Source organism: Nomia melanderi, chromosome 7 (assembly GCF_051020985.1).
Source record: "Nomia melanderi isolate GNS246 chromosome 7, iyNomMela1, whole genome shotgun sequence".
Taxonomy (NCBI): Eukaryota; Metazoa; Arthropoda; class Insecta; order Hymenoptera; family Halictidae; genus Nomia; species Nomia melanderi.
The window spans coordinates 8524006-8549372 of record NC_135005.1 but is presented as its reverse complement, the minus strand read 5'-3'; the positions used below and the strand labels follow the sequence as shown (position 1 = coordinate 8549372).

General features: G+C 33.9%; 5 protein-coding genes, 1 long non-coding RNA gene and 1 pseudogene across 15 annotated transcripts; 3 read left to right on the top strand and 4 right to left on the bottom strand.

Annotated features, from left to right (window-relative positions):
* Positions 1 to 1842: 1842 nt before the first annotated feature.
* On the top strand, positions 1843 to 3515 carry Dtwd2 (DTW domain containing 2). 2 transcript variants are annotated; one of them, XM_076368883.1, is made up of 5 exons: positions 1843 to 2201; positions 2363 to 2524; positions 2588 to 2768; positions 2963 to 3157; positions 3221 to 3515. In XM_076368883.1, exons 1-5 carry the CDS (start codon positions 2116 to 2118, stop codon positions 3356 to 3358), a joined length of 762 nt encoding a protein of 253 aa, XP_076224998.1. In that variant the 5' UTR covers positions 1843 to 2115; the 3' UTR covers positions 3359 to 3515. The 2 variants fall into 2 exon arrangements, with proteins under 2 accessions (XP_076224998.1, XP_076224999.1); XM_076368884.1 differs by having other exon boundaries at positions 2963 to 3165; positions 3240 to 3426.
* Positions 3516 to 3554: 39 nt separating this feature from the next.
* Art7 (arginine methyltransferase 7) lies at positions 3555 to 6903 on the bottom strand. 4 transcript variants are annotated; one of them, XM_031970197.2, is made up of 10 exons: positions 6740 to 6758; positions 6281 to 6365; positions 6055 to 6204; positions 5740 to 5961; positions 5429 to 5661; positions 5048 to 5177; positions 4764 to 4990; positions 4132 to 4690; positions 3900 to 4060; positions 3555 to 3813 (listed from the first exon to the last, which is right to left on the bottom strand). In XM_031970197.2, the coding sequence occupies exons 2-10, from the start codon at positions 6299 to 6301 to the stop codon at positions 3555 to 3557; spliced, it is 1962 nt and encodes a 653-aa protein (XP_031826057.1). In that variant the 5' UTR covers positions 6302 to 6365; positions 6740 to 6758. The 4 variants fall into 4 exon arrangements, with proteins under 4 accessions (XP_031826057.1, XP_031826056.1, XP_031826058.1 ...); XM_031970196.2 differs by having other exon boundaries at positions 6281 to 6903; XM_031970198.2 differs by lacking the exons at positions 6281 to 6365; positions 6740 to 6758 and having other exon boundaries at positions 5740 to 5987; positions 6055 to 6200.
* A 53-nt stretch (positions 6904 to 6956) lies between these two features.
* Positions 6957 to 8114, bottom strand: LOC116424222 (very-long-chain 3-oxoacyl-CoA reductase pseudogene; annotated as a pseudogene). The gene is made up of 2 exons (XR_012998888.1): positions 7133 to 8114; positions 6957 to 6988 (listed from the first exon to the last, which is right to left on the bottom strand). The product of XR_012998888.1 is annotated as a very-long-chain 3-oxoacyl-CoA reductase pseudogene (transcript).
* An 84-nt stretch (positions 8115 to 8198) lies between these two features.
* Positions 8199 to 9145, top strand: LOC116424224 (uncharacterized). Its single transcript, XR_012998889.1, has 3 exons — positions 8199 to 8314; positions 8673 to 8931; positions 9017 to 9145. It is a non-coding gene; the product is annotated as an uncharacterized LOC116424224 (long non-coding RNA).
* On the bottom strand, positions 8215 to 13875 carry Argl (Argininosuccinate lyase). 3 transcript variants are annotated; one of them, XM_031970319.2, is made up of 12 exons: positions 13750 to 13875; positions 13193 to 13638; positions 12662 to 12772; positions 12224 to 12310; positions 11726 to 11809; positions 10981 to 11112; positions 10595 to 10695; positions 9966 to 10159; positions 9409 to 9608; positions 9053 to 9277; positions 8846 to 8952; positions 8215 to 8762 (listed from the first exon to the last, which is right to left on the bottom strand). In XM_031970319.2, exons 2-12 carry the CDS (start codon positions 13196 to 13198, stop codon positions 8615 to 8617), a joined length of 1395 nt encoding a protein of 464 aa, XP_031826179.1. In that variant the 5' UTR covers positions 13199 to 13638; positions 13750 to 13875; the 3' UTR covers positions 8215 to 8614. The 3 variants fall into 3 exon arrangements, with proteins under 3 accessions (XP_031826179.1, XP_076224997.1, XP_031826180.1); XM_076368882.1 differs by lacking the exon at positions 9053 to 9277; XM_031970320.2 differs by lacking the exon at positions 12224 to 12310.
* Positions 13876 to 14577: 702 nt separating this feature from the next.
* Positions 14578 to 18880, top strand: LOC116424223 (ninjurin-A). Of its 3 annotated transcripts, none has more exons than XM_076368886.1 (3): positions 14578 to 14807; positions 16132 to 16573; positions 17640 to 18880. In XM_076368886.1, exons 2-3 carry the CDS (start codon positions 16253 to 16255, stop codon positions 17826 to 17828), a joined length of 510 nt encoding a protein of 169 aa, XP_076225001.1. In that variant the 5' UTR covers positions 14578 to 14807; positions 16132 to 16252; the 3' UTR covers positions 17829 to 18880. The 3 variants fall into 3 exon arrangements, with proteins under 3 accessions (XP_076225001.1, XP_076225000.1, XP_031826184.2); XM_076368885.1 differs by lacking the exon at positions 14578 to 14807 and adding an exon at positions 15164 to 15332; XM_031970324.2 differs by lacking the exon at positions 14578 to 14807 and adding an exon at positions 15209 to 15318.
* On the bottom strand, positions 18411 to 25055 carry LOC116424326 (uncharacterized). Its single transcript, XM_031970591.2, has 7 exons — positions 24661 to 25055; positions 23342 to 23622; positions 22935 to 23228; positions 22572 to 22854; positions 22053 to 22499; positions 21712 to 21968; positions 18411 to 21612 (listed from the first exon to the last, which is right to left on the bottom strand). Exons 1-6 carry the CDS (start codon positions 24754 to 24756, stop codon positions 21717 to 21719), a joined length of 1653 nt encoding a protein of 550 aa, XP_031826451.2. The 5' UTR covers positions 24757 to 25055; the 3' UTR covers positions 18411 to 21612; positions 21712 to 21716.
* Between the last annotated feature and the right edge of the window lie 312 nt (positions 25056 to 25367).

Genomic DNA, 25367 nt, shown 5'->3' with positions numbered 1-25367 from the left:
CTTCTACTTTATGAAATGCTGAAATACTCATTCCAATCCAATCTTTTTCTTACTTTCATATCAATTTTTACTTATCTCCTATTGCGTTATTGACGTTCAAATTTGAGAAATATTTGACGTTAAAACAAATAATTGATGTATAAACTTCCAATTCATCCGGCCGGAAGAGGAGTCCACTGAAAGCTTCAAATTCTTTGAGATCCTCTTCCCCAAAGATAGGGGCTATCGGAGCTTCTACAAAAAGGCTTCCGTACGAATGGATTGAAGAGTGGATTATTTAAGGGAGAGAGACGGGGCCTTGGGTGCACAGTTCGAGGCTTGTTAGAACTTGGCTTTCGCTTTGAGCCTTCGTGAACGGCCGCGTACTCGTCCTCCTCGCGAGGGACCGGAATAAGGGTTAAAAATGTATAAGATAAAATAGAGACCGCGCAAGGATGAAGGAAAAGAAAAACCGAGCCAATAGCTCGAGGGCAAAGGAGACAGTGAAATGGGAGAAGAACGCGAAACCGAGACGGAGGGAACTTTCATTATTGATCAAAGAAACTGAGTGTCGCTTCACTCCCCGAAAGCTTGTTCTATTCAACTCGCCTTCGGCTTCCCATTAAAAATACCGGCGTCATCCGCTTTTTGCGATGTCGGCACGATCTCGCCTTCCGATACCATGGTGTAATTCTCTTCTCTCCGTTCCACGCTTATTAACCGCCTCTTATAGCTTATATGGATACCCTAGTTTTTCTTGGCAACAGCACCGAAAAACTACTTTAGTATCAATCTGTACCTGCAATATTTACCCTAGTAACAATTTTGAAAAATTAGTCATAACAGCATCCATCATGTATTAATCGAATGAAAGAAACTTTTGGGATAACGTATTAAATGAAATTTAGATATCTTTCGATGGTTTCCCCAACAGTTTTATAAATATTCAAATGTTCTAAATATCTAAGAGTTCATACAGTTTTTATATTTTCAATACAACAGCATGTTTCATTACTATTTCAATAATTCATTATTTTAATATAATGGTCAGTAAAATTGTCTCTATATAATTTTACAGTTAGTATTGTTAAAATGTATAAAGGCACACAGTTCATTGATATAACAGATCTAATTTGTTAAAAATATGAACAAAAAGTTGGAAATTTTTTTGAATATTCAACATAATATAATAAAATATAATTAAATATTTATTATTCATTTCTACAATGTTTTGCTTATGAACATATTCTAAAGGACCTGATTATATTTTCTGAAACACCCGGTAGTAAGTATAAGTACTAGCTATTCAATCAGCGCTCTCTATTAGAGACGTATGGAAACTGAACGAAGATTAGAAATGTATCTACGGTAATGTTAATTTTATAGGAATCCTTTTTATCTTTCGGTGTTCGTATTTATTTATTGTCTGTCAGTAACGTTGTAAGTGACATTGGAATGGTAACAGGATTACATAACCTCTTGGTCGTAGAACAAAAATTTACGTTGCATGTCCAGCCTATCCTGTATTTCGTCGGTGATACAGAAAAAACACAGACGAAGTCTATAAAAATAGAAAGAAAAATATTTTCAAATAAAAACATTAAATCATTTTTTTATCTTCAACTTTTGTTACCAGTTATGTATAGAAATCGTACTTGTTATTTTTTAATTACTTTTATAAGGAAAATTATTTTTTATATATAAGTAATATTGAAGTTAAAAATATAATATTAAGCATCATTTTGTTTTATCATCATTGTATGTACTATGTAAAATTTTTAGCGTTGAGAATATAGCTGCTTTTAAAATCTATGGAGCTTTCGACTGCAGCTTGCGATTCTCATAGATTCTTCGATTAATGATGTCATTGAACGTGGTGGGAAATTCAAATACAACATATTGCATAGAATAAAAGCATTAAATTTTATCTTCTGAAAATATTATAGTTTTAAAACACATAACCGTTGCTGTTTAACGTATATTAGATATTAAGAAAATATATTTTTTCCTACTTATAAGTTACTTAGGACATGTTTGATTACTATAAATGTCACAGTATCTAGTATTGTTTATTATGCGTACACCTTTATCAACCTTCAATTCTCGATATCTTTTATATTTTTTATTATTATTATTATGACAAACGAAGAAACTGTGTGGCAAGAATTATCAGAAATATTTGCAGATCCTCCAGAGACAAGAGATAAATGCTTACAATGCAAGTAAGTAAATAATTAATGCTAGGTTATATTTAAATAGCTCAGTGCTATTTGTATTTTTTAAATAAATTATACGCTTAAAGTGAAATAGTAATAAAAAGATGTCATAATTTAAAAATATAGATTCGATTTAATGTTAAGTAAAATATTTCATAAATTTCTAGGAGGCCAGTTCCAGTCTGTTGGTGTCCTGGATTACCGAAACATGCAGTGTGTCCTACATCAAGAATAATCATCTTACAACACCCTGCTGAAGTAAAACGTTGTTTAAGAACTGCACCTATGCTTGCTCTAGGCTTGGAACCTGGGAAATGCATAATTTACAGGTAACTAATGTAAAATATGAACCAATAAGTATGGGTGATATTAATCCGTACGCTATATTTTAGAGGCAAAAAATTTCCATTATCCAAACATGATGGTCTAACAGAAATTTTAAGCGATAAAAATACTATATTATTATATCCATCTCCTGATGCTATATCGCTTGATAAATTAACTCCAGTCGGTACAAATGGTCAAAAGCCTTATAATCTCATTCTGTTAGATGGTACTTGGCCCCAAGCAAAGGTATTCTTCAGTGAAGTATATTATATTATTTGAGTGATTATGTTAGTTTGATTACTTTAATACTGTATTATACTTTATTATATTGTTTCAAAAGGCCAAAGTTTCGAAAGGCCTATTTATCTAGCATTTTGAAAAAAACTGAAATGTCCTATATGTTCTCAAAGACTTGTTAATTATTTTATGTACTTCTGTAGGCAATATATCACTCAAGTCCAGCACTTTGCCTTTTAAGAGCATGTAAATTAGTTGGAGTTCCAACAAGCGAATATGTTATTAGAACTCAACCAACTGAAGGATGTTTATCTACACTTGAAACAGGTGCTTTCGCGCTTTCTATTTTGGAAGGTGATCCTGATTTGAAAAATAAAATGCTTGGACCATTGCATTATCTTTGCAGGCAAGTTTGCAATGTTATAATACAAAATGTAATTTATAAAATTAATGATGATAACATTTTCAGATTCCAATTAGAAAATGGTGCTGTAACTCATCAAAGCAAAGAATTTCTTATTAAACAGAAAGCTTATCCTAAACTTATAGGACGACGGTTAGCAAAGCAATTACGCATGTTACCTGAAGAATCTACGTAACATTTCCATTTAATAGCTCAAAGTAATAGATCAAATAATAGTTATAATAGGTATTTAAAGAAATTCATCCTATAGCAAATGTTTAATTTTTTATAACTGTGTGTAAAGGAATAGCATTTCATAAAAGGAAATAAATTAGGTGAACAATGAATAATTTTAATTTATAAACACATATTTTTATAAATATTGCGTCAGGTTATTTCAAAGTTTTTGACAATATATGAAAATCAAATTTAATATTTCCATGTTGCGGTACAAAGTCAAACGACCATTGAAGAACGCTTTGTTGTGTAACATTTGTTATGTGTCTGAATAAATATACACCTTGTCTTGTAAATGGATCCCATGATATTCGTTTACCGGGCTCTATTTCCCTTTTTGGTCCTGATGATACTGTAATCTCAGAATCTAAATGCCAATCTATCCATAGAGCCACACCATTACACAATCCACTCCTAAATTAACAAAAATTAATTTTCAATACAATATAGACTCTTAAACTAATATAAGTTCTACAAAAAGCATATAAAAACTATCTTACTCTAAAATAGGAATGGTATCAAAAACATGTATATTTTTGCATTCATTGATATTTTGTGTTACATCAAAGTGTTGAAGAACAAAAGGCAAACTTAATGCTTTAGCAGGATACTCCCATAATGGTTGAGCTTCAACTGGACTATCACTCTTTTCGCTTGATTCCTAAAAAATTATTTTAAAAATTTCATTCTTTCCTACACCTACTAATAACTCACTTATCAATATCAACTCACCTGAACGAGCTCATCAAAGAGCGATAAGTCGAAACCTTCGCAAACTCCAAGCGGAGCCCGTATTTTATGCAGATCTTTAAATTCAACAGCAACACCACATATTGTTGCTCCAATCGGTATTCTTTGTACTTGAGGTGAATATTTTGAACTAAGATACCAAAAGTAAAGATTTTCCCATGGCACAATTGATGTAAGAAAGTATGGTTCACCAAAAATTAAATTAATGTCATTTTCTGAAGGCAAATCATTTATTGATTCAATAATTTCTATTTTTTCTGATAGTCCATTGGAGTCGATGAACATGTCTATACTTTTTCTGGATAAAAAATTTGTCTCTAAAATAAATACTTTCTTTGCTCCTAATTTAACAGCAACAAGACTTAATAAACAACCATCTGACAAACATAAGCAAATTGTATCTGAAGTAACCTTCTTCGCCAGTGCCTTAATGTATTTCTCATTTCGTTTTTGATCATTTAGTTGTCCTATACGTGTTCTCGAATAAGCTACATGAATACCACAAGTGCAGACTGGCCTTTCACAATCTGGTACTATATTACTGAAAATAAACAGCCATGAAATGTAGTCACAAAACAGCGAAATACATTGATAAAACGTTTAAATCGACATACACTGATTCGTTTATCAATTGAAACCATAAAGAATATTCATCATGATAACCAATCAGACTAACTTCTTGATTAGCTACAACTGATGTTTCTACAGGTAAATAATAAATAGCTTGCATCCAATGATCCCTCCATGGTATCAAGTCTGCTATCTCAGTTAGGCTTAATCCTTTCTGTCGTAATTTCTTTGTGTCAGGATGTTCCCAAACAGGTGCACAACTTAAAAGAACCTATTCAAAATATATTTAGTAATAAGCTCAGTATATTGCTCAATGTATAATTATTACCTGATTATCTACATCCATGTTCAACTCCCACCACATAAAAATAGCATGTGCCGTACCAGTTAAAGTTGGCTTCACATTTAAACATACTTTTTCATCATATAATAAAGGTGTTTTGCCAGTAAAATCAAACCTGAAACATTTACTTTATATTTCTCTATCAGTTAAGTGTAGTATGTTTCAAGAAAAGAATTACAAATCTTTGAAGAATGTAGTACACCTCATAATTAACCACAAAACTTAATAAATATTCCTTGTTAAATTAATAAGATTTCTTTCTTCCTTTCATTTTTTGTATACTACATTCTCTGAAAGTTTATAATTCTCCCCTTTTAAAACATTCTATATATTTTTCAATTATCTTAGTTTACAATATGCAACCACCTAAATATAGGTTGAGGAGGTATTAAAGGTTTAAATGCATCATGAGGAAATTGTGTTAACTGTATATCATGAACTGCAGCTGCTCCAAAACATGACTTTACACAATGCGGTGTATATAACAAAGATCTACTTTCGTCTTTAATTGGTTGTATTGTGTTCCATGCGTGAACATCAGAACTCTCAACAACTTGTGCCCAAATTGTGGCACTATGTGGTATGACTATACTATTTTCCTGACAAAATAAAAGAAATAAGTTGTAAATCATAAACATGAAGAAATATATGTAAACTTAAAAGTATAATATGCATACTTCAAGTAGATTTTCATAAGCATGTTGAAATGTAGAAAGAGCCCCCTCTCCAATAAGTTCTGTATCAAATACTTCTGTGACTAAAATATTTGCTTTTTTAGGCATATCGCCACCATTTCCCACTGTCATTTTTGTAGATCTCTTTTGTATTAATTTAATTTTATCTTCGAAACTGTTTTCTTTGATTATTTTTATGGCACATTCAGCCATAGATGTAAAAACCTAAAGAATTGCCTTGAAGTTTCCAGCTTATAAACATGTTAATCATACATTTATAAATATAATGATAATAAATGTTTTATAAACATTAATCACCTCACATGCTGTTACAGTATCAGCTCCACATTTAACAGCCATCATCGATAACAAACCAGTACCACATCCAATATCGAGTACATTTGCCTCTTCTCCCATTTGATGCTTTCTTTCAATTGCAGTTTTGAGCGCAAGATAGTACTTATGATTCTACAATTATAATAAAATTAGTCCTTTTTATTTGTATTATAAATAAATTATTTGAAACTTATTATGTAATACTAACTCTTTCATGATCATGTAACATATCTGCAAATGCAGATCTGGCCACTTCTTGATGATAATCATAATTCTCATCTTTTTCCTCCCAACTAATAGTACCAATCAGAGGATTTAAATATTGAGTGAAAATACTCATATTTCGTTTATAAAATCGATTTAAACAAAATCTAAACATATACTTTCTTATAAATATTTAACTATTAAGAAAAATAAAATCTATTTACATCAGAAACAATAATTTTATTTATAAGTGTCAAATACAAATTATATGCTAGGTTAGGTTTAATGTAGAACGTAATGAAATGTAAGACAAAATTGTATTCAAGTTTATTCTAAGCAAATTATAAACAATAGTTGAATCAATTTAAATAACGGAAAATAATAATAGTATAGTAAAATGTAACAATTTTCGCTAATTCCGGAGTTATGACAAACGTAAACTATAGCACGTGCGAATATCTACACTGGTAATCAAAACAGTGTACTGCTCCATTGCAACTACATGAGTCATATAACTTATATAGGTGAAGTGACAACATGTGTTTACAGTTTAATATACATATCATTAAGTTTGTCTGTGTACAGCAATAACAAAAAATAACAAAAATCATGTAATTAAATATTTTATATTAATTTATTGCATGCTCGACAATAATATATCTGTATACATTGCCACTGACAACTACAATGCGCATGCGTAAAGGTATGAGTGCTAGAAAAAGATAAAAAATTTAAATTTAAATATCAATAACGTTAAAAATACTCCCACTTCTTTCACAAACATAAAAAAAACATCTTTTTATAACTGAAAAACGTGATACTTTACGCTACAATAAATTGTCAAATTCCTCCTTACATTACGAATCATATATTTAAATATTTGTACAAAATTAACCAATGTAACGACGCAACACATTATTTCGATTCCCTTCCATGATATTGATCATCCAAATGATAATGGAATTAGGCGATATTCGATACATCAATTTAATAACCACAATTAGAATCGAATGCTGCAAGAAACCAGTGGTCACATTTTCCTTGCCTATAGTCTTCAACGCGCTCTGAACGTATTTTTCTGGCGTGGGAATCATCCATCCGGGCCTCGGTGAGTATAACGTGTGATTCGTTACTGTTCCCGGCAATAAGCATTGCACAATTATACCATGTTTCGCGTATTCAATTTGCAGGTCCCTACTGAACTTCACGATGTATGCCTTAGTAGCTGCGAATACGGTCAAAAGAGGGCTCGGTAGTACAGCCACCATCGAGGCTACGTTCACTATCACACCTTTCCCTCTAACGACCATCTGCGGCAGCAAGATACGACACATGTTCGTAACCACCACCACGTTGCAATGAACGATACTCATGTAGATTTTCTCTTTGTGAGGAAGATCGAGGAAATATTCCGGGTGTGGATAAGACATGCCTAGGTTGTTGATCAACACACCGATTTCCAAGCCGAACATCTCTTTCTCGATCACATTGTATGCGTCTAACCCGTCGGAAAGGTCTAGTTTGATTACTTTTGTCTTCACATTATACATCACCTCGATACTGGCCGCAATTGTCTTCAAATTTTCCGTATCCGGGCTCACCAGTATCACGTTCAATCCTAGTCTAGCGAGTGCTTCTGCATACGCTCTTCCTATGCCATGGGAGCACCCCGTGATCACTGCCCATTTACCCATCGAGTACAAATCAACGGCCGGCGACGAATAATAATTCTTATATATTTTGTATATAACATTGCGTGTCAATTTGTATCCCCAGTATATGATTGTTGCATAACCTATTTTCTCGACCAGCATAATTCGCAACACCGCACTTTCAGTTCGCGTCAACACATGTCAAAGAACAATGCATTCAGCGTTAAAGCTGACTGGCTTCGCTTACTATTTCATGGAATTCGTTTTAAACTATTATCCTTCGGGATTCGTGGAAAGTATTTATTTCTGTATTTAGTTCATCCGAGATGTAAGGAAAGAACATCATCTTTAAGGGTGTGAAAACAATCGAAAGAAAGACGACAGAAGTATAGTATAATTCGGATTACAATGGTTTCTCAAGACTGAGATTCAATACAGTTTTAGACTGAAACCATTGATTGGATAGAAATAAACATTTTTTAATCTAATATAATATAAATTGTAGTTAATATTTCTTAATGTATAGAATAGTATGAAGGCTACCAAAAATATTTTTGTTTTCGTACAGAAGAAAATAAATTCTCAAAAAAAAATTTGGATATACCGTTTTGTTACTATTCTGCAAGACAAATGCAAGAAAACAGTTTATCTAAAATATAAATTTTTATCTTGAGTGCCATTTAATATTAAACACGGTTAGACTGCTGCAGCCAAGACTGAAGATTATTAATTTGTTCTTTCAAGGCCGCTGTGCTTGTCCCGCCATCCACTCGATATTGTTCAACGCTATTAGTAAAATTCCATATTTTCATTACATCGTCCTCAAAGATTCGACTGTAAAATAGAGTCATAAACATTCATGATCTGAATAAATTTGCGGCAACACTCGAACAATTGAAGGAAGTATTTACACTTACCTTACGGTTTGCAATTGTTCCAGAGTTAACTCAAAGATTGATACCCCAAGAGATTCCGCTAGGACCACAACATTTCCAGCCAAATGGTGCGCTTCTCTGAATGGAATCTGCAATAAAAAGATTGCACAAGTTTTTATTATTATTTATTTTATTTAATATTTTTATTTACAGTGTCAAATATTTATTTCTTGCAAATCGACTACGTACACCTTTTCGGACAAGGTAATACGCCAGGTCGGTTGCCAGCATGCTAGGTGCTAGAGCATCTACGCATTTTCGCTGATTCACTTCAACAGTGGCTAATACTTTGGTAACAATAACAATCATACTATTTATAGTATCGAATGTAGAAAAAAGAGCTTCCTTATCTTCTTGAAGGTCCTTGTTATAGGTCGATGGAATTCCTTTTAACGTCGCCATGAAGCCCATGCACTAAAACGTCGAGTATTAAACAACCATCTTGGCAATGAAAATCCATCATTCAGGGTGATTAAAGAAAGAATCCTTCAATATTCATTAACGTATTCCTTTTTAACAATATTATAGTGGTTCATAATACAAACTTTTCCAAGTAACGTGCCCGACTTCCCGCGAATTAGTTCCATACAGTCCGGATTGCGTTTCTGTGGCATCAGGCTGCTTCCGGTTGAGTATTCGTCGGCAAGTCTCACGAAACCAAATTCCTCGCTGCTGTAAATGATGAGATCCTCCGCAAACCGGCTCAAATGGATCGCCGTCAACGTAGACCAGAATAAGAATTCAGCTTGAAACGAGAATTATGTTCATACATCGGTAATCATTTTTTAACTATCGAATAAATCGTTATTGTTCAGTACCATTATTCTCCGAAATTAAACCGAATATTTCTTTCCGTATGAACAACTGAGATATTCTAGTTACCGATTCCGAGGTGACTCACTTTGTATACATGCGTTACAAACTAATTATTCCACTCTGCCGTACTCCAGTACTTCAAATTTTATTTAACAATAACTTTGTCTTAGAAGTCTAATGCTAATTAGTTGGTAATCTAACTTAATCATGTTTTCCCGTGTTTAGATTTAAATCTTAATGTATTATTCATTCCACGAAATCGTGGCCAACAATGGTCTTCACTTACCGACGAAATCCCTATCCCCAACCGCATACATGCTGTTCTGGGTTATTTTGGAAAAATTGAGATTGCTGGCCAAGGAATGACGATCAATTTGGAAAGGATTCCCGGCTATTGCACCACTACCCAGAGGCAACACGTTCGACCGGCCGCGAATATCTTCCAATCTTTCAATATCCACTTTTGCATACCAGGCGTAACTGCGTGTTCGCAAAAGTGCATCCGTTAATTTAGCCGTTAATTAGGAAGTATATTAATCTTCTAATTATAGTCTTATTAACTCCTTGACCTACAATATCGTGCCAGATTCGTGACGAAAATTTGAAACTGAATTTAGAAAATCTAATTGTTATTTAGTTTTTTAAAAATATAAATTAAATATTACTTTTCTATTATCTTTATTCTTTGAAGCAAACGTAGTCGAAGAACAAACATAAAAATGTTCTCTTTTCCCAATACATTATTAATGATAAAGTAGCTGTATCGATCATAATTAAGAAATAAATCATAGGGCAAAGGGTTAATGGCAGAAACAGGGTACGATAGATAGACAATAATGTTCTAAAAAATGAATAAAATCAGATTTAGAAGAAAATAGATTTAATAACCATGTGCTATTATTGTTGACAACTCACCTAAGTAACCACTGGCTCCACTTAACCGGTTGCGCCCGTTGCAAGTGAGTGTAACCGGGCATCAGGATATTGATATCTTTCTTAGCTCGATTAATTAGAATCTATTAATAGAAGTCTAGTTTAAGTTGTTAATTGTGGACGTACCATACAGGAAGTTTGTGAAATCGTTGTATAATCCACAAAAGGGTGATTTTTCGCACGAAAATGAATTGAAAAGTTCCAATTTTTGAAAAATCCATTTGACAAATAATTATTTAATTTTGAATGTAGCTAACAAACATTTACAGTTGATTTTTTGGAAAAGAAGATTTTACGTGATAAAATTTCTTCCTGTATTATTTAATTATATATACGATTGTGAAAAATCAAGTTTTAAGAGTACATACCTGAACGAATCCTGTCATTTTCTCTAAAAGCTCGTCTATAGATTTCCGAAGCCATAACTTAGTATCGGTTATCGTTTGATCGTTCCGACTTCTTCCGGTGTGCAATTTTTTAGCTACGTTACCAATTAGTTCCTTGGTATATGAAAATTTGATTTTATAAGCACATAGAATCGAGTAATTTTAATTTTATAATGTAATACTATATAATGATTAGATATTGTGTTATTATAAACTTTTGGAAACGTTTAATAATTACTCCTGAAACTAATTAATTACAACGTAGCACTGTATGATATATAACTTTGTTAACTATTCTAAAAAAGAGTGTAATAATTTATAAAATGATTTTACTGTTGAAAATATTATTATACAATCAGTCGGTAATACATTTAAATACCAGCACTTTAGAAGCTGTCTTTTAATTTCCTACGATTTTATTTCAGGTTGTAATCTGTTCTTTAGATAAAAGGACATTGAATTGCTTTGCGAATGTACACACTACTACGAGACAAGTAGTTCAACAGTTGATTCAGGAAAACGTATTAGTACGTGATAAGTAGTTCCGGTAGCTATACGATAAGAAACAGTGATACAGTTGTTCCATACTTGAATTTTAACATTATAATACTGAAATTCCTATATCAGGTTCATGGTAGAGAATTGCAGAAGATTCTCATTCCTTCATTATTATGTACACTCGCATGCACCATAAAAGTTTAATTTATGCAATTTATGGACAATGTACCGAAAGCCGACGCTCGTTTGCAGTGTGAATATCCTCATCTTGAACGTGTATGATGAATTGGCCCTTTTCCCACTCAGTTTTCACCTGTACAACATGTTGTTCCTTTTAAAGAAAATCTCTTCGTATAAAACTTACTCTATTTTTTCAGTCATACGAATTATTAATTATAGCGAACGTTTGTTTTTATGAAATTAAAAATTGGGCCACATTTTGTTTGAATAAAAATAACCAATCGAATAAAGCATGCAGAAAATTTATTCATTATTAAATAATGAGCTATTGCCACAATTTTTATATTTCATATTTTTATCTCGACTCAGTAGATAATAAATAGTTTTATAACTATTATTCGTTATTTTACAATATTTATATAATTATTTTCTAACGTGAAAATAGTATTTCTTTATTGAAAAATGGAAAACTTTATGATGTGTTTAACATTGGAATATATTAAAAAGTGTGTGTATAGCAATTATGTTGTTGCCTTTTTTTAAATACCTTCTCAAGACCTTCGATTATTGTTCGTAATTCTTCCTGAGAGAGAAGATTAGCTTTGTGTATCGCTTTCGCATATGCGATGCTCCCCTAAAGATAGTGGTAAACAATACAACAATGACAAATAATGCATTATTTTTCAATTGTTACATTATCGATGATACCTGCGCAGATATACATTTTTTCAACGTTTAATTATATCAAGTGTAAGAAAATTCTTTCGGAATGACACAGAATAGAAAGATGCACAAATTCAAGGACAAATCTTGAATTTTTGTTGAAAAAGCAGATAATTTTCAATTAATGTTCATACATCCATACTTTACATGTATTACATATTCATATAAAATTACTTTCGCGACAAATATACTTTTAAAGAATTCTTACAAACTTTTTGAAAATAAAAGACAGCCAATGATGTTACAATTATCATATACGAACCTGTATGTCCTCAGCGTACAAGCGTTTGTCAACATCGATGGATGCATTCAGATCATGGAATTCTCGGTCGACGGTTTTCTTAAAACGACCTCCCCACAATTTACCACTATCCTGGTTTAAATAATATGAATCATAAATGCCTATAAATTATGTAAATACCAATCTCTGCATCACGTACTCATTAATGAAAAATAATTACGTCGAAACAATGAAAATCTAATAACATTACCATTTCAAATTTCATAATAACCATTACCATTTATTGCCAACTTAACGTTAATTAAAACCTAATTAAATAATTAAATTAATTATGTTAATTTTATTCTATAGATTGTTACGATGTGAATGTTCGGATTTTTACAGTTTTAAGTAAACGGACAGAAATGCAAGGACGGTAAACAAAAGCATTTCAATCCGATAGTAGTTTATCTATAACTCAGTCTAACAACTGACAACCGAATACGAGTAGCGTTAATTGTGAGAAACGAGAAACGGTAATTATTTACGGCCTGGCTTAGTGAACTGACTCACTTGCATCGCGGCTTGGTGAAATAACACCGACGCGCTCGCTTTGCGTTAATTATACACTTTGAGTGCTGGAACGGAGACACCGAAATAATTCTGATGAAAGATCGGTAAGTTTCTCGGCGACGGATAATGAAATATCGCGCAACAATTCCGATAAGGAGGTGAATGCGCGTGGCAACTTGCATGAAGTAAACACGAGCGGTCAAGCTAATCTACTATGCAACCAAACTTGACGAATATTAAAACGAATTTTTCATTTTCATCAAAACGTTTTTCACGAAAACTCGAGTATCGGCTTCACTGACAAAAACAATGAATCGTATTCAAGAATGCGTCCGCTAAATGAACAAGTGTAAGAAAAGTGCACTGAGCCTTCTGACTCATGGTTTATCGGTTATCAGAATCTATTAGTCAATTCAAGTTGCAATCAACGGATTCTTGCCGTATCTCTAAAAAAAGATACAAATTAATGTTCCAGCTTGTTAACGAAACATTTACAATGTCAAATAATTCAAAACAATCTAAAAATAATCGGAAGAACAACTAAAAGCTCTAATTACCCTCTTTAACCACAGTCCCACAAATTTAACTTCTATGTTCCTGTTTGTTTATCGCTCAAATCGCCGCGTCACAGGTTCAATGATAAGAAGACCGCGGCGTTTCCATTGATACGGGCATGTATACACGAGTCTATTGTCCTTAAACGCTTCCTTATTTTCGGTGGCACGTCACTTGTGGTTTCGTTACACCGTATCGCGGAGAATTCTTTTCAAATATAGAGCACAATATAAGCCGTCGTTATTGTTTTCCTGGTCGGCGACACGATAACTCTCGTCTAACAAGGTTTCCATTCGAGGCAGTCCTAGTACTACGCGCGAGTACTCGTCGGAACGAATACACAGTGATCTTCTTAGAATCTTACGGGAACAGTGACAATGTAAGTGACATTTCTTGCTTCGTTGGCGGTCCTTTAATACGTTCACATTGGCATGTACCACCGGTGGTACACACCTAATTTATAGCATTAACATAAATCAATATTAAATGTATTATTTATTAAATTATTTATTTACATTTATCCACAATTAGCAAATGAAGGCAGAAGATTAAAGACGTAACAAACGAATGCATTTCAACATTATTTTTGCGAACATTGTTATTATTACGAGGTACGATTAAACGTATAGAAACATGTCCCGACGTGAATGTGTTACCACTTTGTGACGAAATGTTTGCGGCTTGCAAACCTAATTTATCTATTATTCCTCGTATTTGCAATGTGGTTTCAATCTGCAAACACTCTTCGGTTGTGTCAAGAAGTTCTTGTTATTATTTTGAAACAAACAATGAATTCATACTGCCATTTTGATCAGTGTGTGAGACTATTTCGACGAACATTGTGGTTTTGGTGCTATTCATGATTCAGGAGTTGCGTGTCACGAAAAGTTAATTTTAATGCAATTGTGATGATCTTTGAAATTTTGGTACAATCAAATGTAAATCGAAAGTGCGGTATAAAACTATCTGTACAGCTTCATTTTTTAGGGAAAGAGCAAATGTGTAAATCGAATGCAAGCAAATTGATACTAATAATATTAGTAATAGTATTATCAAAAGTGTAAGTACTTGATACTTATATTCGGTGATAATTGGTATATATAACACATTGTTTTCTTATGCCTGAAATCGTCCTTTTATGGTTAATTGTTATAAGCCATTATGGAACGAATCATCTGAAATGATGGTCTAATGTTAAAACGCTACCACATTAAATCGGTATTCTTATAATACGTTCTGAAGCTATCAGTGGCCATTCGACGTATTACGAAATTGCTGATGCTGATTTGATATTTCGTAAAACTTTTTTTATCCTTATCTGTAAATACATATCAATGAAACAAAATATAGGCCGAGGCTGAAAGTCTCATGGAAGTGGTTAACGGACTTCCGTTTCTGTGTGTGCTTGTAGTTATAAACGTGAGCAATGTCACTATTTGGTTTCTGTCATTACTAGTTATTTTTCCTTACGACGAGCGTACTTACATATCATTACTCTGATTTTGTATCTAATAAATTACTTCTTTACAGACAATACTATTAGTTTTCAAGATTCGCGTGCGTCAATGCAGGTACATGATACGTGGCAAGTGATTTCTTTGTGTCTTTAGTGGTTGTTCTCTTTGAAGTGAATCATTATGCGATCTTCGTAATACATTGTATGCGGTTGTAAACAGTAGCAACAACAGGAAGGGAACCATGACATTGCTCATGTTTATAAATAAGGACGCCAACAGAGAAAAAAGTCTATTCAGTGTTAGGTCTATATCTATTAGGTATAAGAAGTATATTCAGTGCTGGAACAAATTATTAGTCATCTTATTTTCAAGAAACAATTTTTGTAAATAATAATAAATCGTATTTTCAACTTATTTTTTCAAGAGGAATTTTAAATTCAAATGAAATATTATTCCTCTGCCATCAATAATTATATTTCAGAGCGAACATAGGCATAAAATATACCTAGAATTTTTCTCTCATTTCAATCAACCATTAATGGCAAAGTAGTTGCATCGATCATAGTTGAGAATTACATAATAGGACAAGGGATCAAGAAAACTGTTTTGACTGCATACACGTTCTGTTGAACATTCGTTTGCCTGTCAGCGTGTTAAAAGGCTACAGCAGTCTTAGCGCATAGACCCGATGCCACTTCTTTGCAGCCGCTATGTTCTTTGTCGCGAGCTAGACTCATACCTCCCGTTACGGTTCCATTGGGTTCACTTCTGGTATCGTCACCTTCGAATGCCCCAGTGTTCTCCAGATAACGCATCGTCACGTGGCACGAGTCGGTTTCGAGTCAGTCGATCAATCATCGTCATTTTATTGAGATTCGAGCAGCGATAGAGGACATCAACAGGGTGATACGGTGTTCAATTTTCCAGACGATCGCGGAATCGGTTACGCGCTGTTCATCCTTGGTGTCCATCCGCGTGTGTGCCGGTCCATTGAGATTAAGTATCCAGACTCGTGGTAGACTGGTTTTGATGAAAGAAAGGGGAAAAAATGGAAATCATGGATGAGAAGGGCGCAAAGGACAAGCTGGACATGGACAAGCTGGACATGGACAAACTGGACATGGACAAACTGGAAGCGGTCGAGGAGGTGGTGATCAAGGACCCTTCCGTCGACACCACCGACAAAAAAGCTCAAAAGTACAAACAGTCGAACACGTTCGCAGCGAAAAAGACTGTCGCCCAGGGGATGATGGACGTAGCCCTAATCACTGCGAACGCGAATCAACTGAGGTATCTAATCGAGTATCAACAGGAGAGCCCCACCTTCGTCATCATATTGAGCCTGATCGTAATCAGTTTAGCGCTGCAGGTAAGCAGAGAAACCATAGCAAGATATTGTAGAAGAGCTGAGATCCTGTTGCTTGAGATATATTAAAGTTAGACGTCACAACCATCATTACGCCTTTAAACCGGTAGAAATTCGTTGAAAAATGTTGCTGCAAAGTTAATTTTGATCTTGACATTCGAAATTTTAATACCGAGAATTTGTACAAACCTGCACGTTTCCTCCTTCATTTATTTCATTGAAATAAGGATCCAAGATGGTAAATATGAACTTTGGTCACAATCATACTGCGAGTTTCTTGCGTTTCCATTATCCACAATTATTAGAAAGCATAGTAAAAGAAACTTTAATGAAATTCGAAGAAATTTTGAACGTTTCAATCTCTGAACAAAGAGACTAGGTTGAAAAAACAGAATCCGCAAGATCACTGGCAGTCTAATAGCAACAATTAATGGTCGAGTGGCAGTGTGTACAAAGAACGCGCTCGTGCAGTGTAAGGACCTCCCGAGAACAACCACATCGTTTCCATCTTTTATTTGAACGTTCCAAGACTTTAACAGTTTTTGTTGCATCCTGATACTTTAAATGCTTTCTAAACCCTGGGTAGACATATGTACAGTTGGGAGATGTCTCGATGTCTAGCGGAACAGCACAGAGGCAAGAGGTGTCTTTTTAGTTTACGGTTTCATAGTTTCGATTAGTTACACGTAACTGTGTCGACGAATAGTAAATTAATGATCAAAACTATCAGGAATTGAGAAATAAAACTAACAGAAAGTTGGATAAGCAAAAATGGGAACTGATCGATCAGTCGAATTCCTCAGCCTAGTCATCAAGTGATCTCCTAGCAGTACATAATAGTTCGAACGCGAATAGTTCGATAGAAATTGACACTCAATGCTGAATTATGCGGCTCGCAAGGCTCCATGACAAATATTCACAAACAGAATTCCAATTTCGTTAAAAAAATGTTTCTAATTTACAACCAAGATTTTTGAACGACATCGTTGTGGCTCGGAAAAAAGCATTTCATGCGCAATAAACCAGTGTCCACGAATGGATGATATTGATTTGAAATATGAATGCGTAGGTCGCCGTGGGAGTCAGTCTGATCTTCAAGGGTCGTTTCGACATTAAAGGGAAATCGAACTCTCTCAGCGCCCAGAAGATCAACAACTACGTCGTGGTGGGTGTTTTCCTCATAACGATCATCAACGTCTTCATTGCTGCGTTCAGCGTATCGACGCCCTCCACGCAACCCCAAATTCCGGAGACATAATCGGCAAGCTTGCGATTGAACTCCATCTCGCCTATTGATCCAGCTCTCTGTTTTCTTCATTTTTCATGATTATTATTAATATCGTTATTAATATTATTATTATCACTATTGTTATCGCTATAGTAACATGAAAATTGTGTTCTTTTGTTTCCGTTCGAGATTACCGTGATAAGATACGCGAAACTGACCGTACCGGGCAGATTTATACGCTAGTTTTGTAACTCGTTAAAATTGCAGCGCAATTAGAGATAAATTTCCTATTTATAACGATCGATCAATCGATCTCTCTTTTTTTATCCATTTTGTATCATAAAATGTAAGCTCTACTATGGGAATAATACAATTGTATCATATAGAAAAATCAATAAATTATTCATACCATCAACGGCCGCGTAACTGTTCTCTTTTAATTATGCAAAACGCATATTAATCGTTAATAATTGAACGATTGGTCGATGAATGTTATGTTTAATTTGGATCGTGAAAATCGAGTGAAATCCCGGGAGTCCGTTACTCGACGGTGAAGCTACTTCGGGAACATTCAAGATTTCGGAAAGTTTGTCTTTTATTACAGCAGCGTGATCACTTTGAATGTAATGTTTTATTACTTCAAGACCTATTTCCATTATCCTTTACAAAATTATTTGAATTTCCCTTTCGTTCGTTTCGAATTGTAAATTCAAATACAGGTGACATGTCATTTCATTTCATTTCAGTTCATTTCATTTCATTTCATTCTTTTTTCTTTTTTTGCTAATGTTCTACTATTCCTACAATCCTGATATGTGGTTTTGCTTCACTCCCTTTTGGTCGTTTCGCGTCGAATGAGCTCAGAAATCTCGATTCCTCGGTTCCTTCAAGCTCCGCGCCTACGCATCTCGTTCAATCCACGCCCGTAGCAAACACATCATTCAACCCGTTGGATCTTGTTCACTCGCAACTCAATATTCCACGATACATAAAATGCTGATCGTTAAATAAATAATACAAACATTACTTGAACGTATTCTCGACGTCCTCGCTGTATGTACCTATATGTACACATTAACAAATTACATTAATCTTACAGAAGTGCCATTTCTGTATACTTGTGTTTCTTCTTCTTGAATAACGAGAAAAAAAAACAAAAAAAAAGGAAAAGAAATAAGTGATTCTTCGTTAGTCGATAAGATTTGCGCTATAAATTATCCGTAACGTAAACCGTAGCTCTTGGGTATAATATAAATAAGAAAATTAATACGGTAAAAGGAAGTTGCGTATTGAAGTAAATTGGTTTTCTTCTTTCTTTCTTTTCGTCGTCTGTTCTTTCTTTTCTTTTTTCACTTTTATCTCCTTCATAGCTTCTTATGCCTGACGGTCACAATGCAAACCAAACTCGGTTTGTAATGTGCCCGCGTTCGTACAATCGAGAGACGGAAGAACATGCGCGACGTGCGTGTAATTCGTGCCGCGCGCGAACGAACGGTATACGGAGCAAACGGCACGAATTATTCGCGCAGTACGCTCTCTAAGTAATCTGGACCGAAAATGCATGTCCGTTAATTCATTCCGTTTCTTTTAAATGCAACAATATCTATAATGCATTCTTTAAATATCGCATCATAATTTCTCGCGTCTCTCCTCGAGTTCTCGGATATATTATTAGTTTCATTTCTTATTTTCTTCTTTTCTTTTATATAACAAGTCATCGTTAAAACATTCCTCGCTACTTTCGTTTTATTATAGTTCAACAAACAGTTCATAGTTCTCCCCGTCTTTGTCGCGCGTCCACACGTTACACGCTGATAAGAAAGATTCGAGGCGGCCGAACAAATCCTTCGTAACGTTATCTCTGATCTACATCGGTCGAACCGAGAGTTTGTTTTCTTTCGGGGCAACGTATGGTTCACAGTAGACAATATTGCGTTATAGAATATAATAAAATACAATAACTAATAATTAACATATTCGTTTCTCTTTTTCCTTTTCTTTCTTTTGTTCATTCCCATTTCTGCTGGAGTGACTAGGATTTCTTCCATATCGGCATGACTCTATCTTACGCCTCGTCTATCCTCTCTCACGTTATTTTCCGATGAACAATGTCTCTACTTGCGTTTCAACTTCTGCGGGCTCGATACCACCTATATCACACACGTGAAAGTATACAGTTTTTACTACAGTCGTTAATTCGCAATTTAACGGGTATTTTAATAAGATATCTAAAAGTAATTTTGATGTGTCGTTCCTTCTTTTTCCTTTTTCCCTTTGCTTCAAGTTATGTTCAACGATGAAAAGTTACCGTAATGTATATAACGACAACACTATGGTACACTTTGTGGCGTTTCTTCCATTTGCTTCTCGCTATCTCTTCTACCGTTACAATAGCCGATCAATGATAAGGTTTACAATAATAAATTAGAGAGACAAATACAATGTTAGAAAAAACAAAACAGTATTAAAAGAATTTCATACTTGTGATTCGTTGAGTCGTTTAACAGACTGCAAAAACGCTTGGAAGTTACTATACTCTTTTTTTGTTTTGTGTCTGTTCAGGGTACCTGCTTTGGCTTCATAAACGACTAGATACAAAGCCGTAATTTCGATATTCCTCCCATAGCGATTTCCTTGCCGATAAACGAAGCAATTATCTGCACTAAACTCGAGCTCCTTAGAATAAAAATTTCACATGCCGATGAATTTTAACTATAGCTTAAATATACTTTTGTGATATTTTGACGACCTTCGGTTTCACGTATTGTATTCCTATTTATTTCTTGAACGTCAGTTGTAAAAATCGACCTTGAAACCCTGACGTAAGAAATGTTACAATGAACTATAGTTTGATTGTTAAAGTCGACCTGTACAACAATAATGCATGATAGATAATATATATATATACAAGTCTCTGGAGATGTTAAATATAGTTTCTAAGAATTAGAATTGTTTCGATGTACATATCTCTTTACATATGTAGTTCATTATCAAAATCATTGCAACTTCATAGAGTATTAAGCTGGAAAGGAATCTAATAATATTTCTAATACTCTTCCTCTTCACTTGTATTACAACTGACAGAACTATTCCAATTAATTTGGAATTATACCTGTACGTTTACATTTGTTCCATCATAAAAGTGCATGTCGCACGAAAGTCATTGCTAACTTAATATTACGCATAGTTTGAGTCGCACGACTTGGGCAGGGCAAACTAGGGCAAAGTGGATTATCCAAGTATTGTAATATATGAAACAATCGTTACAACTAAATTGTCAGCTTAGGATTTACGATTTTAATAAGCGCAATATATAAAGTAACAATACCTATAACTTATTTAGCAGTATCAATTACTATATATTTCATAATATTTATTAAAACAGCTTGAATAGACATCTGTCTAGTATTCTTTTTTTTATTTGGCAAATATCAGTTCTTCCAATTGAATAAATAATAGTATCAAACGAGAAAGGGACTATTTTTATAAATCTATTGTGCTTTATAGTATTATTTCCTTTGTACATACGGTGTACCTGCTTTGATAATTATACGTAACAATATTTTCAAAACAATCCCAGAATCTTTATTCTGCCCTTACCTGCCCTATCCACATGATTGTGCCTTACTTTCAGATAACACATTTAACTGATTCCATTTTTCGGAACATTCATATATGATTTTCATTCTTCTTTGGATATCAAATTCAAAATTGTTACATTATACATTTACAGTAACTAATCTGTTTAAATGTTTATCAATAGCAGATTTATCACAGTGGTACATTATTGTATTCCTCAAGTTGTATATTCCATCTGAAATCATTTTTCACACTTTCATTAATAATAATAATAAGTACAGTGTGACATTTCGTAAAATCGTTTGATTTGAAACTGATTCAGAACATATCTGACCTGAGTTAATCGTCCCACTCATCCTCATCACTGGTTTCACTAGTCGATTCATCACTTTCACTATGAATTGCATTTGATCGCTCAGCGAGAGCTCTTGACAAAGCACTAGCTAGTCCTCCTTCAAACACTGGAAGAGTCTTAGACTTTACTTCGTTTGAAACAGGCCTCAACTCAATTCCCTGACGAATTTGTTCCAATAAAGCATTTCTAGAATCTGGGGGTGGTGGAGGTGGTTTTGCTTCAGATTTATCAACTTTCTGCAATAAAAATTGATATTATAGCACAATTACGGACCTTAAAAGTAAGTGTCAACAACTTATTAAATAATATCAAGTACTAACTCTAAGTGTAGTGCCACTTCTGATTGATTCCATAAGCATTGATCTAGGATCAGCAATTTCTTCATTATTATTATTATTATTCCTATTATTATTATTATTATTATTATTTGTAGCACTTGTATTAACGATTTCTTCTTCAGTGTTCACTAAATTAGGCAGTGGTGGTGGAGGTGGAACAGGTGCGCTCGAATTACTTCTGGAAGGTGGAGCTGGAGCTGGTGGTGGTGGAGGTGGAGCTGGAGCTGGTGGTGGTGGAGGTGGAACTGGAGCTGGTGGAGGTGGAGGCGGAGGAGGTGGCAATGTCGGTGCCGATGTCGTTAAAGAAGGAGGCGGTGGTCTCGATGGTAATGTTCTATGTACTGGTGGCGCACTAGGTGGTGCACTTGGTGGTGTTGAAGGTGCATGAAGTCGACTTGGAGGTAGCGATGGAGCACTTCTCGTCTGATGCTATACAAATTTCATATGTTAACAGTATTTATCTTTTACAGTCAATTATAATATTATTAAAAGTATACCAACAGGTACTACTCGTGCAGGAACTGGCGGAGGAAATTCCTGTCTCTGAGGTGCTACTGGGGGTGGTGGTTGTTGTTGCAATTGCTGTACACTGGATGATGAAATATCTTCTCGAATGGCACTCATGCCTCCATTTTTCTCAATGAAATCATAAATAAAATTGCGTGTGTCCTGATTTCTGAACTGATGGTCTGACACACCTACTTTATCAAGAAACATTTTTAAATGTGGATCGACTGGATCCAATGTCTTATTATTACTGTTGAATGGCAGGTGTGTTAGATGTCTAAAAATATATGTAACATAAAAACATTTGACAATAAAAACTGAACTAGTAAAATTAAATTATTTTTATCAATTTCTAACCTAAAATTGGATGGTGGACCTATATCATCTTTTGTTAATTTCCGCTTGGCTTTGTCTCGCTTTTTCTTTTTAGTTTTGTACATAGAACTACTTGAAGCACTTCTATTTACACCGATTGTAGTTGGAGTTCCATTCGCTAAATTAGAAGTTGACCCAGTGCTAAATGCAACAGGTGATGTGCTGCTCTGATTCCTCCATGGTAATGTCGCTCCATGCTGGCCTTCTATTTCCATTTTAGACCGCCTTTGCTGTCTTTTCTGACGTTTTGCATTTAACTTATCAAGAAGGATATTTCTGAAAATAAATACCATTCCTTTCTTTTATGTTCACATTGTTTGTTTTAACATATAATCCTTATGTTTGATAACTTTCCGGAGAACATAATTACAACATATATTTTTGTATACCTTAATGTTACAGCATCTGTTTCACTTGCAAAATTAAATGCAGCCATATAGTCTTCAGCTTCAAATGTATGGAAATAAGTCAATGGTGCTTTATAGTCCATTGCATTGTACACTTCGTGTTCCCATAACATTGCTCTCCTTTGCAGACAATATAAACGAAGAAAGAAACTACGCCTAGGATTATCTCTTATCAGTGTTATAATACCTGTAGTTTTCTTTATCCATTCTTTATGTAAAGGTGGTTCAGTCAAATATAATTGAATAACTCCTGCTGCTAAACACTGTAAAAAATGGTAACATCAAAAACTTCATTTATTAATTATATTATTTATTATGTAAAGTTATTTCAATGCTTTACTTTTAGACTTCATGCTTGTTCTTATTATTAGCAGCATAAAATACTTATGCATTTAACAATATTATCTTCTCTATGATGCAAAGAAATTTGTTCAAATTGAAACTACATTTTTATCGATGAGAGCTTGTAGAATAATATACATTCTATGAACGATTATTAAATTGGAAATACTAAATATTGTAAACTATTAATATTCGTAAATTAACAAAAAAAACTCTTAATATTGTTAAATATATGAATATTTATTTAAAATAACAATAACAAACGAAATATCATAGCAATTTCTTCAAGAAAATATGATAATCCATCAATGGAAAATTTTTACATAGTTACAAATCCTTTGATGTCATTCAAATCGCTTATGACTAATATATAATTCTAAAGACATGACAACATTCTCATAGTAGACATACACATAAGAATTAATATTTAAAACGCACAATATACGAAATACAAACGTACTAAATACATACAAATTATTCAAAATTTTTTAAACATAATAACTACAGTTACAAAATATGATAATACTTCATTTTAACTGAATAAAAGGTTATTTGATCAAGTAATCCTATACATGGAATGTCTATTTGTTATTGACCATACAAATAAATTTTTACTGATCCATGACCATAAATATACATTCTTACACATGATGACTAATTCCATAATTCTAGTTTGAATCAATTCTGTTTTACAGCATTAAATATGTTGCTGAAAAAAAATCTCCTGACATAATGTTCTTAATGCAGTTATTAAGGAAACATTGAAAAAATCTTAGTCAATGTGAATTGAAACATGCCTACGGTATTAATAACGTCAAAGGTTCTCGTTAAAATAACGTCAAAATCGAGATGACAGTACGTGATAGTCCGTACCCATAGATCGACAAAATTTAGGTCAAAATCGGCGCGTTTGGGTGACAGTCTCGGCGATTAGAATTTATCGCGGAAATATTTCTCACCTGGCACCGATTCCCTATTAATTGGAAGACTTGCTCGTTTTCTTCCGATTTCAAAAGTGTCGAGCCTCTGTGTTTGTCCATGGTGCCTGACTTCATTTTTAAACAAGGTTAGGATCTTTGCGCTATCGCGCCGTGATATTCCTTGCTGCACGCTCTCTCGATCAATAAATTCGCTTTCATAATTTAACATGAACACGGTCCATTTTTATGCATTCTTACGTGCCGAGTGCACACGTCGACCGTGAAATCCGATGAATAAAACGGGCCAAACACCACCCACCAAAAGCTATTCCCAATACTATCTACACAGGAAACTCTACCAGTCGGTGATGACATTTTCATCTATCCGGTTCAATGTTCCGCGTTTCCTCATTCGATATATCTCCTCGCTCTTAAATCAGATTGGGCCTCGCAGAACCATCAAGTGTTACAACTTAACTGGGGATGTTCATACAAAACCGTATTTCCACAGACTATTCGATGAAAATTAGATCAAAGAATAATTTACTTCATTTGCTAAGAAGGTCATAAAATTTGAAATAATCACGAAGTTTCGTCGGTTCTTGGTAGTCTCACTTCTGCATATTCTGTCTTCAGATTTGTTATAAATGAATAAAAGTTATAATTTGGTGACACATATTCAATACCCGAAAATAAACTATTTTTATTACTGGATGAAAAAATATTTAAAACATTTTGTAATTTGT

Excerpts from the sequence above, each read along its gene's own strand:
- Dtwd2 (XM_076368883.1), top strand. The coding sequence starts at position 2,116 with ATGACAAACGAAGAAACTGTGTGGCAAGAATTATCAGAAATATTTGCA. Across the intron at positions 2,525-2,587 it reads GGGAAATGCATAATTTACAG|AGGCAAAAAATTTCCATTAT; the intron begins GTAACTAATGTA and ends GCTATATTTTAG. Across the intron at positions 3,158-3,220 it reads TGCTTGGACCATTGCATTAT|ATTTTCAGATTCCAATTAGA; the intron begins CTTTGCAGGCAA and ends AATGATGATAAC.
- Art7 (XM_031970196.2), bottom strand. The coding sequence starts at position 6,451 with ATGTTTAGATTTTGTTTAAATCGATTTTATAAACGAAATATGAGTATT. Across the intron at positions 5,662-5,739 it reads CTTATGAAAATCTACTTGAA|GAAAATAGTATAGTCATACC; the intron begins GTATGCATATTA and ends TTATTTTGTCAG. Across the intron at positions 4,991-5,047 it reads ACATGGATGTAGATAATCAG|GTTCTTTTAAGTTGTGCACC; the intron begins GTAATAATTATA and ends TATTTTGAATAG.
- Argl (XM_031970319.2), bottom strand. Across the intron at positions 11,113-11,725 it reads CAAACGAGCGTCGGCTTTCG|GAACTAATTGGTAACGTAGC; the intron begins GTACATTGTCCA and ends TCATATACCAAG. Across the intron at positions 10,160-10,594 it reads TGGAGCCAGTGGTTACTTAG|TTACGCCTGGTATGCAAAAG; the intron begins GTGAGTTGTCAA and ends GCGAACACGCAG.
- LOC116424223 (XM_076368886.1), top strand. The coding sequence starts at position 16,253 with ATGGAAATCATGGATGAGAAGGGCGCAAAGGACAAGCTGGACATGGAC. Across the intron at positions 16,574-17,639 it reads TAATCAGTTTAGCGCTGCAG|GTCGCCGTGGGAGTCAGTCT; the intron begins GTAAGCAGAGAA and ends ATGAATGCGTAG.
- LOC116424326 (XM_031970591.2), bottom strand. The coding sequence starts at position 24,756 with ATGAAGTCAGGCACCATGGACAAACACAGAGGCTCGACACTTTTGAAA. Across the intron at positions 23,623-24,660 it reads TAATAGGGAATCGGTGCCAG|TGTTTAGCAGCAGGAGTTAT; the intron begins GTGAGAAATATT and ends CATTTTTTACAG. Across the intron at positions 22,855-22,934 it reads GGTCCACCATCCAATTTTAG|ACATCTAACACACCTGCCAT; the intron begins GTTAGAAATTGA and ends ATATATTTTTAG.